The 17045-nt window shown below is 40.0% G+C and overlaps 1 protein-coding gene across 1 annotated transcript in view; it reads right to left on the minus strand.

The window, feature by feature from the left end:
* Positions 1-1395: 1395 nt before the first annotated feature.
* Positions 1396-17045, minus strand: part of LOC101735980 (facilitated trehalose transporter Tret1-2 homolog) — a 35126-nt gene continuing 19476 nt past the window's right edge. Inside the window, exons 4-9 of the mRNA XM_012696231.4 lie at positions 16183-16295; positions 12776-12985; positions 9522-9719; positions 8168-8363; positions 6582-6708; positions 1396-5787 (exon numbers count right to left, since the gene is read on the minus strand). Coding sequence (XP_012551685.2) covers positions 5098-5787; positions 6582-6708; positions 8168-8363; positions 9522-9719; positions 12776-12985; positions 16183-16270 — 1509 coding nt within the window. The 5' untranslated portion in view covers positions 16271-16295 and the 3' untranslated portion in view covers positions 1396-5097. The remainder of the gene's footprint in view (positions 5788-6581; positions 6709-8167; positions 8364-9521; positions 9720-12775; positions 12986-16182; positions 16296-17045) is intronic.

A 17045-nucleotide genomic window follows, 5' to 3' on the forward strand; every position in this document is an offset into this window, starting at 1 on the left:
ACGCTAGATTGTTTATCATTCAAAAGTACGATGAGCTTTGTAACAAGATTAATTTTTTGACCGAACTCGACTCAACGTTCAACGGATTCAGGAGAGACGTGAAATCCATCGAGCAACAAGTTTGCGAGCTCTCTCAGCGCGTCGACAGCATAGAGAAGAGGATTATCTGTAAAGAGTGCCCATCTTTGACGTCAGCTGCTTTTTAAATTGCCACAGTGAATTATTATGCGTATGAAAATCTTAATATTCGTTTTATTTTGAAGTATACGTGACCGGAGAGATGTTTTTTGTGCTAACTGATTCCTTTTTTTCCCTACCTATGCTGATAGCCTTGAGAGGCTATATCAGCGTTACAGAACGAGTAGGTGAGCTCACGAGGCTCAAACCTGGCGAAGTTGCTAACATTAACCCTAGCAAGAGCAGCGCTTCGCAGAATTTACCACCGGATCGGAAACGCGACCCACTGAGAAGATCCGCCGAGAAACTCAGTGGGCTGTGTCTGTGGGTTAATTTACTCGCCGAGCCCTTCGTCGCAAGCGACGGGTTCGGCGAGAACGATGACCGGTGCTTGGGGTACCTAAAAGCGCCGTTAGTGGATCGGGAGGATCCAAAATGACGTGTTTTGGGCGACGTCGACTGTTTGCCATTCGGTCCGCAGGATCGGGTATGGGTGTTTCCTAAAAACCGTACTCAGTATATTACGTGGACACTAAAAAAATAAAAAAAATTCATCCAGCTGCACTCAAAGTATTGTGGTCACCAAACTTTTTTTTTTAAATCTTTGTTTCTACACAAAGTTTGCAAGTTTTTATTATTGTATGTTTAGAAGGGTGAGTTGTCTGTAATTGAGGTTATAAGATATTGTTCATAATTATGCATGTATTTATTGCTTGTATAAATTACCGAAGTAAGCATTTTTGTTGGTCTAAATAGGCAGATAGGTTCACGGCCTCTCTACAGTTGATCCAGTAGAAAGTGATTGCCGTGACCCGCTATGAGACATGAGGTCAAAGTCTCTAGTCACAAGCAGGTTTCTGGTGGTAGGACCTCTTGTAAGTCCGCGCGGGCATGTACCACCGCCTTACCTATTTGTGCCGTGAAGCAGTAATGTGTTTCGGTCTGAAGGGTAGGGCAGCCGTTGTAACTATACTGAGATCTTAGAACTTATATCTCAAGGTGGGTGGTGCATTTACGTTGTAGATGTCTATGGGTTCCAGTAACCACTTAACACCAGGTGGGCTGTGAGCTCGTCCACCCATCTAAGCAAAAAAAAAGGACGGTGGTGCCTACCCGCTTTTATCATATTCGGTAGCTAAAACTTTATGAAGATGAACTAAAAACACTGATCTCTTATATCTTTCTAACTCATCATATGGTAGTATGCAAATTAAAACATTTCTTTTCTTGTATATTTTTATTAAAAAAAAACAATCACATTCGATATCTAAAGACGATAAGTATTTACATGTGTTTTACAAAAAAAAAATGCAAACATAACGATTAAGTCAGGAGATCTAGAGTGGCCGCAATACCTTTTGCAATACTTTAAATTAAATACCAGTCCTTTTAATCTAATCATTAAAATCTATTACGATCGCATACAATAACGTTTTAAGTTCGTATTTCAAATCACGAAACTATTTTTCTTTTTTATTATTTCGTTCTAAGGTGAATATTTTAAAGAATCGTTTTTTACTTGGGCCACCGGCTTATTTCGTATCAACTGCTATGGATTAGTCGAATCAACGTGCTGCCATCTATTGAAATTCGGTGGAACTATTAGAGGTTACCAAAATTCATTGTGATATCTATGAAATTAATTTAATCTACTATTAAGTGTGACGTTTTCGCGCCAAAGTTCTTTTTTTTTTCAAAGTTCTACCTAACAAAACGATAGATGGCGCCCGAGCAGGTTTTATGTCAAATCGATGATTTTCTTAAAATTAATACGACAGTACAGTGGAGTGTGACAGTATTTCACTAGTAAGTAAATTAAGGTACCTGAGAATTTTTAAAACAAATTCTGTATGCGAGATGTTTTGATTGCCGATACTGGTCGTTAATTTAAATAATGTGAAGTTAACAAACAGACTGAAAACATTTCAAGCTTCTTCAGTGTGCTTAGTGCGAGTTTTTTAACGTTCTCGATAGCGTAGAAGTTAGTTCATATTTGTATGGAATGGGATCGTTCGCGTACGTTTGCCGCTAGGGGCGCTGTTCCAACTGCATACAAAATTGGGTTAACTTTTACGCTAGCGAGAACGTTAAGGAACTTTTTTTTTTTTATTGCTTAGATGAGTGGACGAGCTCACAGCCCACCTGGTGTTAAGTGGTAACTGGAGCCCATAGACATCTACAACGTAAATGCGCCACGCACCTTGAGATATAAGTTCTAAGGTCTCAGTATAGTTACAACGGCTGCCCCGCCCTTCAAACCGAAACGCATTACTGCTTCACGGCTGAAATAGGCAGGGAGGTGGCACCTACCCGTGCGGACTCACAAGAGGTCCTACCACCAGTAAAACTCGCACTAAGCACACTGAACTGCGTTCTGCATAGGAAAGGCGGTTGGGCGACTCTAGTCTTCATGGACTCTATAAATAACATTTCTATTTTTTGGCACAATACCGTATTACGCGTTTAGTTTAAAATATAAATTATATTAATAACATAAATCACATTCTAAATAAATTACTTCTCGTATATATTTTAAATTTTTAGTCTTCTCCGTTTGCAAATATAACAAAAACCCTACGTGGCCTACGCTTTTTCAGCTTAATTCACGACTTTCCGAGTATTTGACCGTTTCCGTAGTAATTAAAATTTATTATTATTTACCCATACGAATTAATTCTGGTATGGTAATAAGTATATTTACAAAAATATTCTTAGCACATCAAAATGGTTAAAGCGATAGCTTTTATTTTACAATTATCCTACAAATCGATTATAAAAAATTTAAAATTAGATTATTTTTCGAACGAAACACAACCAAATTAGAAAGGAACAGAATAATTCGGATCGAAGATTTCATTGAAATTGATATTTAGTGTTGGAATTTTAAAAAAAAACAATTTGGAAGCAAAATATACCTACGTCATTCAAATGTAAAATTATTTTATTTAGTATAGCCACTTAGCGACATTATAATACAGTAAAAGCTCCTTAGTAGGGGGGAGTAAGGGGAGATCGGAATGCTACCTTCACCGGCCCTATTGTCAACCCCACCTGCACGCGCTGGATGGCGGCGGCGACCAACATGTTGCCGTGGTGCTCCCTGCTAGAGAACGAACGGGGCAATGGCGACCGAGCAATGGCGGTATAACCATACACACCCGTCAGGACAACCTGTACGGAAGAGGCGTCAGAAACCTTGGGGATCAAATACCCCCTAAAATGCTGGTGCAGAAGGCAACGGGAAACCACTGCACTAATTTCCCACGAGAGTCATGAGCAGGTCGTATCCGACTGATGCATGACCACGACCACTCTGTCAAGAGTGTACGAATAGGAAGAAAAGCTCCTTATTCGCGTTCGCCTTATGTTTTATTGTTTCGTCTTTCACATTCGTTACAAAAATTGTGATCGAGTATTTTAAGAGGCAAATTGCTAATGCGACTACTATGTATCAGTCTGAATTGAAGGAAATTTAAAAACTGCCAAGCAAGAAAAAAATACAAAATTCTTCAAAACATTAACTAATCAAAATGTTAATAAACTTCAATTAAATTGATTTTTTTATATATTTGTTTTTTTTTTGTGACGAAAACGAACGTATTCCCTATTATCCTATATAAATTACCATTCCGTATTCACGGTTTCTGTATTCGCGGCATATTAATGGAACATATACCCCGCGAATAAAGAGCTTTTACTGTACTTACATGCCGGGTATGTTTTAAAAATGGTGACTTAAGACGAGATTAATGGTTCATGATTAATATTATTTTAAAATCATTAATACACAATCATAGTTACATCATTTTTAAATTAATAAATACAATTTAATGAAAAATTTAATTAAAAATCATGTATGAAGACTTATACGGCTTTAACTCATATTTGTAATAGTCCCATACTATAATAGGCTACCAGCGAATGCATATGAAAAAAATAATTAAACTTTATGGTATAATTAATTACCTTTGCCTTTCCACTTGAAAAAAGAAATTACTACTATGAAAAAAAGGCGGATGCCGTCTGTCAGCGCTTCGCCCATAGTGGCACATACTCTTTGGCTTCACTATGTAAGCGCTCACTAAATATGGCGACGATGTTTTTGGTAGGTAAATGAAGCAAAATGAAGTTTGTTTCCCGTTTTTTTTTTGACGTTCGGTATCAATAGTATTTATTTGAAGAATAGAAATCTATTCAAAGCACACAAAAACGCACGTTCTAACCTTAAAGTACAATCACACTGAAGCAATTACTAGCATCATCGCTAATAATATAAATCACACTAATATCCTGCCAATTTCAAATTTACACAATATAAACAAATAGCACTAAGTTCAATAGTAGTAGGTACATTGATGAGTATAATTATTAAAAAAAAAGAAATTTATGAATTAATTAATACAAATGATAAATTTATTTTATTTTGAATAATATCTTTTTTTAAATTTATATTTAGATTTTAGATTTATTTCCGATAAATCAATACGACCACGTAAGCTGAAACTGATAGATTTTTAATGTTTTGCTTGTTACATTATCTCGGTAACACAATGGTCCTGACTTATGAATTTCATGAAAAATTTTATAGACCCAGTTTTACACAAAATTAAGTGTTGCCACTGTTTAATTCTTTTCTTACCTAATGATAAATTGAAATTAACTCATTATTTCTGAATTTCTAAACGTAATGCGGCTCATTCATACGCGACCACTAATTTACATAGTATTTTGTTTTTTATTTTTTTTTAAATTACACTTTCTTACATTAAAATAGTATTTCTTCTTAAACGTCTGCTCTATTGAACATAATATACAAAAAAAAACAGCAATTTTACATTTATACCTAAAAATATGTTTACCTTCAGCACGTGTATGAGCAATCCTTATTTTTCCATCTAGAAAACTGACCTGACTGATCGATCAGATCCTCTTTCCGGCCAGGATGGCCTGGATCTGCGATAAAGACTTCCCCTTCGTCTCGGGGATCAGGAAGGACACGAAGAACACGCAGACCAGCATGAAGGCAGCGAAGAACCAGAAGCAGCTGTAGATCCCCAACGCGTCCATCATCAGCGGGAAGCAGAGAGTAACAATGAACACTAGGACCCAGTTCACTACGACCGTGATCCCCGCGGCCGTCCCCCTGATCTCGGCGGGGAACAGTTCTGACATCATCGTCCAGGGTATCGGGCCGAATCCCATCGAAAACGAAATGATGAAGAGCACCAAACACAACAGCGGGATCCACCCGACGACGGCTAACGCGACACCGTCCCTCTGTAACTTGAAGTAAGTTCCCAATACGACCAGGGACAGCCCCATGATGATGCAGCTCTGCAGCAAGAGGATCCTCCGGCCGGCTCGCTCGATGAGCAGCGAGGACCCGACGGTTGAGATGGTCTGGACCACGCCCACGATGATGGTGGCGATCACGGACGGTATGTCGGAGCCGGCGGAACGGAAGATCTGCACGGTGTAGAAGATGACTGCGTTGACGCCGCTGAACTGCTGGAAGAGCATGAGGCCGAGCCCGCACAGCATGGCGCGGCGAGTGGCCCCGCCCCGCGTCAGCGCCAGCACCCCGCCCCGCGCGCGCCCCGACGCCTCCACCTGCCCCAAACGCAACCTCCCTCAAGTAAACGCCCAGCAACGGTTATCTATACTAATATATAAATCTACAGTGGTTTTTACGGATGTTCCGTTATAACTACTGAACCGTGCATCCGATTGACTTGAAACTTGGTATCCATGTAGAAAATACATGTACTTAATGGATAGGCTAATGTTTATATGAGTGTTGGACTCCCTACACCAGTTGCGGGGGCGTTAATGATGAATATCTTTGTGGGGGTGAGAGATAATGTTAATTTTAAATGCCCAGCGAAGCATGGCTCATGGCTGAAAAAAAAAAAAAAAAAAGTCCGCTCCGTGTGTTATTTTAAATACAAATGGAGCGCCAAGTTCGGGTGCGTCGCGTTTCCGATTTGGTGGTAGATTCAGCGAAGCATGGCTCTTGCTAGGGTTCGTGTTAGCAACGTCGTCAGGTTTGAGCCCCGTGAGTTCACCTACTAGTTAAGGTTACGCTGATCCATTAACGGTGCTTTTATGCAGCACAAGCACCGGTCACCGTCCTCGTCGAGCGCGTCGCTTGCGACGAAGGGCTCGACGAGCGAATTAACCCATAGACACAGCCCACTGAATTTCTCGCCGGATCTTTTCTTAGTGGGTCGCGTTTCCGATCCGGTGGTAGATTCTGCGAAGCACTGCTATTGCTAGGGTCAGTGTTAGCAACACTCCGGTTTGAGCCCCGTGAGCTCACCTACACGTCAGGATGAAGCTGATATATCTCAAGGCTATCAGCTTAGGTAGGGAAGAAAAAGGATCGTGCAGTGGGGAAGACTCACGTCTTTCTGCATCTCGTCCAACTCGGCGGCAAGGTCGGCGTGCGGGCCCCGCAACCAGCGCAGCGACTGCTCGGCCTCGCGCCGTCGCCCACACGACAGTAGGTACTGCGGCGTCTCCGGCATCCACCTACCCGCCCACAATGCAATATGACAACTTTGTTTAAGCTATTGGAAGTTTGGTAACTTTGACATTGCTGGTGAACCGGTCACCGTTCGCTATCAATTTCGGATCTTAGCCATCAGTTTTTTTATTTTTATTGCTTAGATGAGTGGACGAGCTCACAGCCCACCTGGTGTTAAGTGGTTACTGGAGCCCATAGACATCTACAATGTAAATGCGCCACGCACCTTGAGATATAAGTTCTAAGGTCTCAGTATAGTTACAACGGCTGCCCCACTCTTCAAACCGAAACGCATTACTGCTTCACGGCTGAAATAGGCAGGGAGGTGGTACCTACCCGTGCGGACTCACAAGAGGTCCTACCAAGGGTAATAACGCAAATTATAATTTTGCGGGTTTCATTTTTATTACACGATGTTATTTCTTCACCGTGGAAGTCAATCGTGAACATTTGTTAATTCCTACGTATTTCATTACAAAAATTGGTACCCGCCTACGGGATTCGAACACCGGTGCATCGCTACATACGAATGCACCGGACGTCTTATCCTTTAGGCCACGACGACTTCAAAATATTGCTATATTGTCGTATCTATAGGCTACAGTCCCCGTTTATCACTGGGGAAGACTGACACCCATATGTCGAAGTGGATATACAGATTCCCTCCAACAATGCACTGATTGACCCCACTATCTCTTTACTCGGGCGTGCACACCGTTAGTAAAAAAGACATGGATACTGACTTTATACGCAAATATACCAATAAATTGATATCAAAATATGTTCTTCTGGTAGGCAGCGGTTTGGTTCTGACGTCCTGGCATTGCTGACGTCCATAGACGACGGTAGCCACTCACCATCAGGTAGGTCGTATGCTCGTCTGCCTACAAGGGCAATAAAAAACTTGCATTTATATGGCCACGACCATCGACCACGCCCAAGGTAATTTTGATGTGAAATTCGGAGCTGAAGTCCAAATTCATATAGCGAACACTATATATCTTATATCTTTAAACGAGCAATTCTTGTATTATATATAATCTGAATCTCGGAAACGGCTCCAAGGATTTTCATAAAATTTAGTATACCTACAGGGCCTTTCGGGGGCGATAAATCGATCTAGCTACTATTTATTTTCACAAAATGTTGTTTTATTCGTGTTTTCAATAATCAACTTTACTGATAATCAAATTAAACATAAACTGTTTTTTTATTGAAAGAAAATAACAAATAATGTAATATAATATCAATATGTAATTCGTATTTAAATATAATTTCTAAAAAACACAATTTATCAAAAAAACAAAAAACGAGCAAAACTCGGGCACTTATCAGCCCACAGACGTCCACTGCTAGACATAGGCCTCCCCCAAGCCTCGCCACAAAGACCGGTCCTGCGCTGCGCTGCGCTGCAAAAACTGCGTAATAACGATGTCCGGTACTATTCGGAGAGGGGCGACTTACCAAAATACAGCAACAAGCAATAAAGGCACCGCTGCGTTAATGATGGACAGGGTCTTCCAATGCGTCCAGCCGCCGACGACGAACGTGAATAGGATGCCGACAGTAATGAAAAGCTGGAAGAACGAGCCCAAAGCGCCACGGATCGCGGTCTCCGCTATCTCCCCGATGTACAGGGGAGCCGCCACGCACATTCCACCTGAAAATACCGTACCTTAGCAACGTTGAGGATTTATAGATTGAGCGCTTTGAGCCTTGGTACTAAACATCTGCTTACTTCCGCCCCGGAGCGATCCAGTTCGTAATTTGAATGAACCGACTTTCTGTTTATTTCTGCCGTGAAGCAGTGATTGAAGTCGTCGTGGCCTAAAGGATAAGCCGTCCGGTTCATACGTGTTGAGCGATGCGCCGGTGTTCGAATCCCAGGCGGGTACCAATTTTTCTAATGAAATACGTACTCAACAAATGTTCATGATTGACTTTCACGGTGAACGAACAACATCGTGTAATAAAACTCAAACCCGCAAAATCATAATTTGCGTAATTACTGGTGGTAGGACCTCTTGTGAGTCCGTACTCTGCCTATTTCTGCCGTGAAGCAATAATGCGTTTTGGTTTGAAGGGTGGGACAGCCGTTGTAACTATACTTGAGACCTTAGAACACATATCTCTAGGTGGGTGGCGGTATTTATGTTGTACATATCTATGGGCTCCGGTACCTACTTAACACCAGGTTGACAGTGAAACCGTCCACCCATCCAAGTAATAAAGAAAACCCTGCCTTCCTACTTTGTAAGAGTTTTATTGCACCACCATTTCGATAATTCAACTGAAACTGTCTCTTGGAGAGATCCTTTTGTTTCCTTAATTAGCACGGTCGTTAAATTTAAAAGTTATCTTCAATTAAGCCAATAATGTAAATTGCTTACTTCAAAACGATTAGAAGCCGAATTTATAAATTTGGTGGTAGGGTATATCGTAAGTGTGCTAATGCTAGAACTCAAAGGCGATCTTCAATTTGCGTTGTCTATGGATTTTACTGATATTTAACGCAAGATATTTCACAGATGCTTGAATGTAGCTAGCCAACGACAATTTCAAGTTACTCTGCATATTTACAAATTCCGAAAAACATTCGGACCGTCGGTCTACCGAGCAATTTCGCCAGCTCGATGGAAGATCTTTCCTTTGTCGTTACGTCCCAAATATGTACCCACATATATTTAGAAAAGAGCAAGTTCTGAATTTCTTGCCGATTTTTCTCACTGCTGAAACAACATTCCGAACTGGTGGGGTAAAAATAGCATACGTATCAAAACTGACTTGAATAAAAAATGATTTGATAACGACTACATACCAGTAGCAAGACCCGCGAAGAATCTAGCAGCGATCAGCATACCGGCCCCGTTGGCGAAGATCGTCAGCAGCCAGTTGATCATTAGGGGTATAACGAGGATCAGTATAGTGACCCGGCGTCCGAAGCGTTGGGCCGAGAATCCGACAGGGAGCGCCGCTATAGCCGCGCCGATAGCCATGATAGAAGACACCAGAGATTCTGGAACATCCAATTGTCACTTCCAGTCAAATGCAGTTCTATTACGAAAAACAGGTATTTTCAGATAAAATTAGTTTACTGTGTCCAGCACGTAATGTACCTACTTAAAGGCTTCGTCAAACAGAACGCGTACTTAGCGCTGCGTTTTAACGTCGCGCTCTTTACATGTCACACAAATTGACTAGATGAGCCCAACGCTCCTTGACGCAACGTAATGCCAAATCATAGTGCCTTTCGATAGCAGTGTGAAAATTTAAAAGTATTAAGATATCGAGTGATTCAGATGTGGCATTGTATAAGCATGGGTATTTTCTAATTATTTTAATCATTTTTTCGGGCATTATCCAGTATTTTAATACACATTCACGTGGACGCTAAAATAAAATTTGTAAAAAATTACAACGCTTGACGTCAAAGCGTCTTAACGCCGCGACAGAGCGTTGCGTACTTATAGCGCTGGGGCTCTGTTTGACGGTATGTTACCATAGTAGTACAACATATCTCGGCGCTAATTACGCGTTCTGTTTGACGAAGCCTTAAGACAATAAAAAATCGAATATCTTAACATTACATTAGGGATTTCCAGAATTCGATGGAACTAGAACGATTTTATTTTCTATTTAGGTTGATTCTCGATATCCCCGTTTCGAATTCGGGACTCGAAGAACATGCTTTTTATTTTATTTTTAAATGTCAACCTAATTTTCGCTGCTTCCCGAGACATAAAGTCGCAGCCTCACGCGCATTCCTTAGTTGCATTGCCCGTCGAATTCTTATGAAGAAATGCTAGGAGTAAACACAGCCACACCCACGACTGAGCTGGCTGCAGGCCAACGTGACGTCACAGCACGCCTTCGATTACCGACCGAGTATTACAAACATGTATTTTTAAATATAGCTGAAGTTTGAAGAGGAATAATTTTGTGTTCTGTAGGCTCTTGCCTTTCGTTTCAAATGGTTTAATGCACTAAGACCGTGGACTAGTAGTACCATAGATATGACAATTTGGATACAGTCTACCTTGAGCCACGAGCAAGTCGCAATATGTCGAATGGGGATATAGCATGCAATCGAAACGCTTGACAAAAATCGCGCCGAAATTGGCGGGTCAGCGGAACCTACCCTAGAAAACCGCATAACTCGATATTACAAAGACTTATCTGTCAATTGTACACTTCTATTATTAAGCATACGGACGGATGGTGTTCAATTGAAAAACTTACCTATGCTTTTTTTATTAATGAGCGATTACTGGTTGCCCGGTGGCCTTTCCAGTTTCACCAGGACAGGAGGGCTAGCAAAGGCTCAGCCAGTAGAGGTGGGATTTGCTAACAGCTACCCGAGCGCCTCCAAAGTAGACCGAACAATTCAAGAACAGCTGCTTCGCGAATGATTCTACTACCGGATCGGAAACGCGACCCACGGAAAGATCCGGCGAAAAACTCAGTGGGTTGTGTCTATGGGTTAATTTACTAGTCGAGCCCTTCGTCGCAAGCGACGGGTTCGGCGAGGACGGTGACCGGAAATGCGCCACGCGACAATCAGTCTGTACGACATATCAAAAAAAAACAAATACCAATCGATATATCGATTAAAATTTTGCAATATTACCATATGTTTTCGAAATATGAGTGTGTAAGCTTAGTTGCTAAATACTGTAATCTATATTATGTTACGTGTATAATTTACGTTTAGTTGTGTACAATGTGGACCGGAGGCGTGACCGGACGTGAACCGGACGCGCGTAATGTTTTTAAATCATACATACAATCTATCATATACATACAGTCTGCATTGAGTGACCTTGCGCCTTCTAATATACCTATAGGAATCTGCGTAAAATCTTCTCGTCCCAAATACCACAGTTTCTCAAGACAAAGTGTGTTACCAGTGATGAAATACTGTAGTGAGACGTGGTAACTGGTTAATGTTATTCCAACGAAATTTAGAGCTCCAGCTCATATCGCGACATTAACGTCACAATGGTACACATGTACGTATTATCACGCACCATACGTATATCCGGCTGAAATACATCCGCCCGTAAGCGCAACGTGTCGGGTGATAAATCTATTTATACAACGTGACGTCACTGGGCCGATAGCCAACTTTATCTGCAGCTTTAAGCGCTTTCGATTTTAAGCACGAAAGAGAAAACTAAATAGAATATTCATTAGGACTTGCGTTGCGGGATTCGAAGGACACTAGCCATTGTTATAATGATTTTCAATTGTACGTTTATTTAATACTTTAGACCTTTTCAATGTGTACAATACTTAGTACATTATTATATTTTGATATATCTCGTAGGGTTCAACCAATGTAAGCGGAAAAAATTAAATTATTTACGACATCACATTAGAAACCTCAAAAATAACAGTATTTCTCCACTATTTAATGGATGTTATTATAAAAAAACCGCACCAAAATCCGTTGCGTAGTTTTAAAGTTTTTTTTTTTTATTGCTTAGATGGGTGGACGAGCTCACAGCCCACCTGGTGTTATGTGGTTACTGGAGCCCATAGACATCTACAACGTAAATGCGCCACCCACGAGCGTACATAGCTTAAGCATACATAGGGATATAGAGACAGAGAAAACGACTTATGTAGTGCAGTTGTACGCATTACGACCTACCGGTGGGCCTGGTGCTTCTATACCATTCAGGCCAAGCCAAAATCAAGGAATCAGTAATTTTTATCAACTTGAGATTTTCATTTTTTACTGGTGGTAGGACCTCTTGAGTCCGCACGGGTAGGTACCACTATCTTACCTATTTCTGCCGTGAAGCAGTAATGCGTTTCGGTTTGAAGGGTGAGGCAGCCGTTGTAACTATACTTGAGACCTTAGAACTTATATCTCAAGGTGACTGGCGCATTTACGTCGTAGATGTCTATGGGCTCCAGTAACCACTTAACACCAGGTGGGCTGTGAGCTCGTCCACCCATCTAAGCAATAAAAAAAAGAAGTCTCCTATAAGTAGAACAAGTTGAAATAAGTTCCCAGCTGTATCGTGCGGGCTCATTAGAGAACTCACAAGAAAATTTAAGTCTTACTTGTACTCGTGTCCAGAAGGAAATCAGCGGGCTCGCCGAGGGAGTTAATCAGTTGGCTAGAATTGGTGGCGTTCTTTCGGTAGTCAAGCGGTGCTGGCGTCGTGTTGTTTGGGAGAGTTTGATTATCATCGTCCTTCCAAGGTTCCAGTTGGGGTAGAACGGGAGACGTCCAAGCCAGGATGGTGCCGGCGGCTACTGCTCCAATGGCAGCTGGAAAACGAGGTTGTATTTCAGATTTCCGGGCACATACAAGTAATATATATATATATATTAACACGTGAAGCAAAAACTTTGTACTCCTTTTTACGAAAATTGCGCGGACGGAGGAGTATGAAATTTCCCACACTTACAGAGAATATAGAGAAGGAGTACAGAATGTTAATATTTTTTTTAAAATTATGCCTTAATAATACATTAAATCAATAAGAAAACATTACACATACTACCATGTATTTGACACACACACATATATATAAACTCTATTTATTTTCAAAAATTTTGTTATAACCTAAAGTCTGTGGTCAAATTGAGAATAAGTTACTATTGTTTATCTTTAATGTTATTTGAACGAAGTTCCGTATCGCGCGTTGTGAAAGGGGGCTAGACGGAAAAAATTCTTACGAAAAGTTGTCACGACACTTTTTAGATCCGTCATTCTGACCAATCAACGTGTAGGCGCTTATCGCGTGACATTGCTCGTATTCGATTGGTCCGCGTAATGAGTACAGTTTCTCGAGATAGCGTTTCAACAATAGTAATTTAGTTCATAGTATTGTTTTTTTCTTCTTCATAATGCCGTAATTTATTATTATAAGTTAAAAAAAAACTTAAAAAAAAAATTACAATTCCTTCACTAATTAATCGAAAGGAACTTCGTTCCATCCGGGTGTCCCTTGACACCTTTGAAGTTTTTTTTTTTGTCTATAGTGTGGTCTTGGCGAAATCTGTGAATAAAGAAGTCTATTAGTCTATGACAATAGAACCTTAATAATGTTCAAACTTATAATTACAATTAATTATAGTCGAATCTCGACTACTGCGGGACCGCTAGTAATTACAAAGATGCGATAAGTGATGACTTAATGACGTAATCGTTTAAATATGCTAAAGCAGTTTAACTGTCACGGATACCTATCGGTACGATAGGGGATTCCGTGAACATCCTGGTACACAACTTCACATTTCGCAAATACTTGTATGCTTTTCGCATTCATACGTTCCGGTTTCATGGATAAGACAACTAATTGCTATATGATCAATACTTTGATATATTATCTGATAAGCCGTAGAGCTTACGTTGTGTTAGGTATCCATAGCATTCGCCACCAGGAATGTGGAGTTACAAAGGAAAGGGGATTTTGTTTATGAAGGAAGGATTAGAGACCTTTCCGGTTTCACCAAGACAGCTGGGCGAGCACAGGCTTAGCCAGGAGCGTTGGGATTTGTTAACAGCTGCCCAAGTGTATCCAAAGGAGACCTAACGGCTTTAGCGGTAGGCAGCGGCTTGGCTCTGCCCCTGGCATTGCTGAAGTCAATGGGCGACGGTAACCACTCACCATCAGGTGGGCCGTTTGCTCGTCTGCCTACAAGGGCAATAAAAAAAGAAAAAAAAGGGCAGCTGCTTCATGAATTCTTTTTTAATACGCTTTTATTAGCTTCAGACCTATGTATGTTAGTATGTATGTAACCGAATCTTCGAAAATGATTTTGACCCCCTTCAAAACGTCGGATTAACTCGAAATTTGGCATACTCATTAAAGACCGAAGATAAATCAATATTATAAAAAAAAAACAAAAAAATTGAAATTCAACAAAAAAACGAAAAATAAATAATAGTTTAAAAAAATAAAAAATACGCTTTTATAGAAAATCCAAATAAAAAATAGAAAATAAATTTTAATAAATTTTAGTTGGAATTTCTATAAAAGCATATTTTTTTAAGTTTGTTCAAACTATTTTTTTTTTACTGATAAAACATGAAGACTTTCTCTTGTCTTCTCTAAAATATAAAATTGATCTAAAACTATACCATCAAACTTTAATGTTCTTTACCTATTCATAGCTGTTGGAAAATTATATTCGACGACATTTTAAAAGCATTCGTTATGTAAGTCAACACGACGGTGTGTGTTTACGTCGTATTTTTTTTTGTACAATGTAGAGTTCATTATCACACCCTCGATGCCAAAATTTAGTGGTTTATTTTGTGTTGCACGTGAAACGTTTTGGTGTTTTGCCAGGTAGATTATTTGGCGATATCAAGACAAGTAATATATTATGTATTTATGAAATACAAGAGCAACACTGAAAATCGGCCACCAGTTTTTTTCTTGTCGTTTTTTTTTCCTTTGGCTCTTTTTAGTATCAGTACCTTCCAATTGTTCGGTTTGAAATTTCACGAGTTTATGTTTAAATGACATGATTGACCTATGAATTAAAAAAAAAAAACCAAAAAGTTATCAAAGCTTTCATAAGGTTATCATGTTATTGATAGCAGAGGTTTTTTTTCCTACCTAAATTGATAACCTTGAGAGGCTATATCAGCATCGCCTTAACTAGGTGAGCTCACGGGGCTCAAACCTGATGACGTTGCTAACACGAACCCTAGCAAGAGCCGTGCTTCGCAGAATCTACCACGGAATCGGAAACGCGACCCACTGAGAAGATCCGGCGAGAAACTCAGTGGGCTGTGTCTGAGAGTTAATTTACTCGTCGAGCCCTTTGTCGCAAGCGACGGGTTCGACGTGAACGATGACCGGATAGCAGAGGGGTGAGCACGAATGACTATCGAAAAAGTATTAGTATCGCTATCGAGAAAAAATGTATAGAATTTAAAACAGTGCCTCTACCGTCCGTAAAAATAATAAATTTCAGCGGCCACGAATGAATTTACTCACTTTCGTTAAGCAATCGAATCATCAAGATCTCGAAGCTCAAAACTTATGCTCATAATCGAGAGCACGAAAATTCTTAGCCTTCGAGATTTACATCTCTCGGACTCGACACATTTACATTACGAATTCGATAGATTTTCGTGCTTGACGTACTGTTGAGCATATTTCACTTTCCAATGGTAATCGTGTTGTCGATATCATGAATATCGACAAACAACAAATCACGGTACACCGATAAGGCCTTGTTATTAAACACAAAACTCGTTTGGAAAAAGCCTTAACGCCCCACCAGGCTCGAGAGAGAGACTAGAGTTGACTAGGGGTATGTGACAGAAATGATCCGTTGACACTGATGGTAAATGCAACTAAGAGGACTATGAGGTATTAAAAAGTAATGAGAAATCTTTCCCTTCGATCAATTTATTTCAGTATTTGTTCAGGAGCCAGCTCGAAAAAGAAGAGGTGCAAAAGTATGTCAACCCAAAATTAAGAGTATTGTAAAAAAAGAATTACCAGCAATTGCAGCAATATACTGATTGGTCCTTTGTGTTTTTCCGCCCTTCTCCTCGACGGAGAGCATGTGCATAGTAGGTCTGTCCATCTTCGCGCCTTCTCACCGCCGCATCCTGTAACAAATTGTCAGAACCAATGTTATTTTATTAATCTACTAGCTGACCCGGCAGACTTCGTAGTGCCTCAATCGATAAATAAAAGACCTAAACTTTTGTATAAAATAAACTTAAAACAAAGACAAATGGAATCCGTCCGACGGGGGACACATCAGAGGAAGTTAATTTTATTTAATTCCGAGCACTTTCATATTTATCTACCTTTTAAACCTTCTCTGGACTCCCACAAATAATTCAAGACCAAAGTTAGCCAAATCGATCCAGTCGTTCTCGAGTTTTAACTAGACTAACGAACAGCAATTCATTTTTATAGATATAGATTAAATTGCATTTGATCATATTAAATTAATTGGAAATATACAATCTGATACTGCAAGCAACTCTAACAATGAACCTAAAACTAAAAACCTTAAAAAATAATAATAATTTAATAACTAAAATATATTATTAAAAGGAGTCCTTTTAGGCAAAGTTCCGAAGATACTGGCAGCGTTCCCCCTTTGAATAGCTAGACTAATTCTTCCAAGGTAGCTGCCAGCTCTTTCTCCTGTGATATCGACTAACCTTTTTGCTATTTCCTTAAAAAGCCTTATTTAATATTAATACTTCTATACAGAGCAGCGTCAAACAACCTAGTCTATTGATTTTTAAATTCTAAATCGCCTATAACTAAATAACCCTAACGCTAAATTTTGCTATTGAAGCGTGGTTTTTTAAAACTTTTTTTTATTTATTGCCTAGATGGTT

The sequence above is a fragment of the Bombyx mori genome, chromosome 26, assembly GCF_030269925.1.
Source record: "Bombyx mori chromosome 26, ASM3026992v2".
NCBI classification, from domain to species: Eukaryota; Metazoa; Arthropoda; class Insecta; order Lepidoptera; family Bombycidae; genus Bombyx; species Bombyx mori.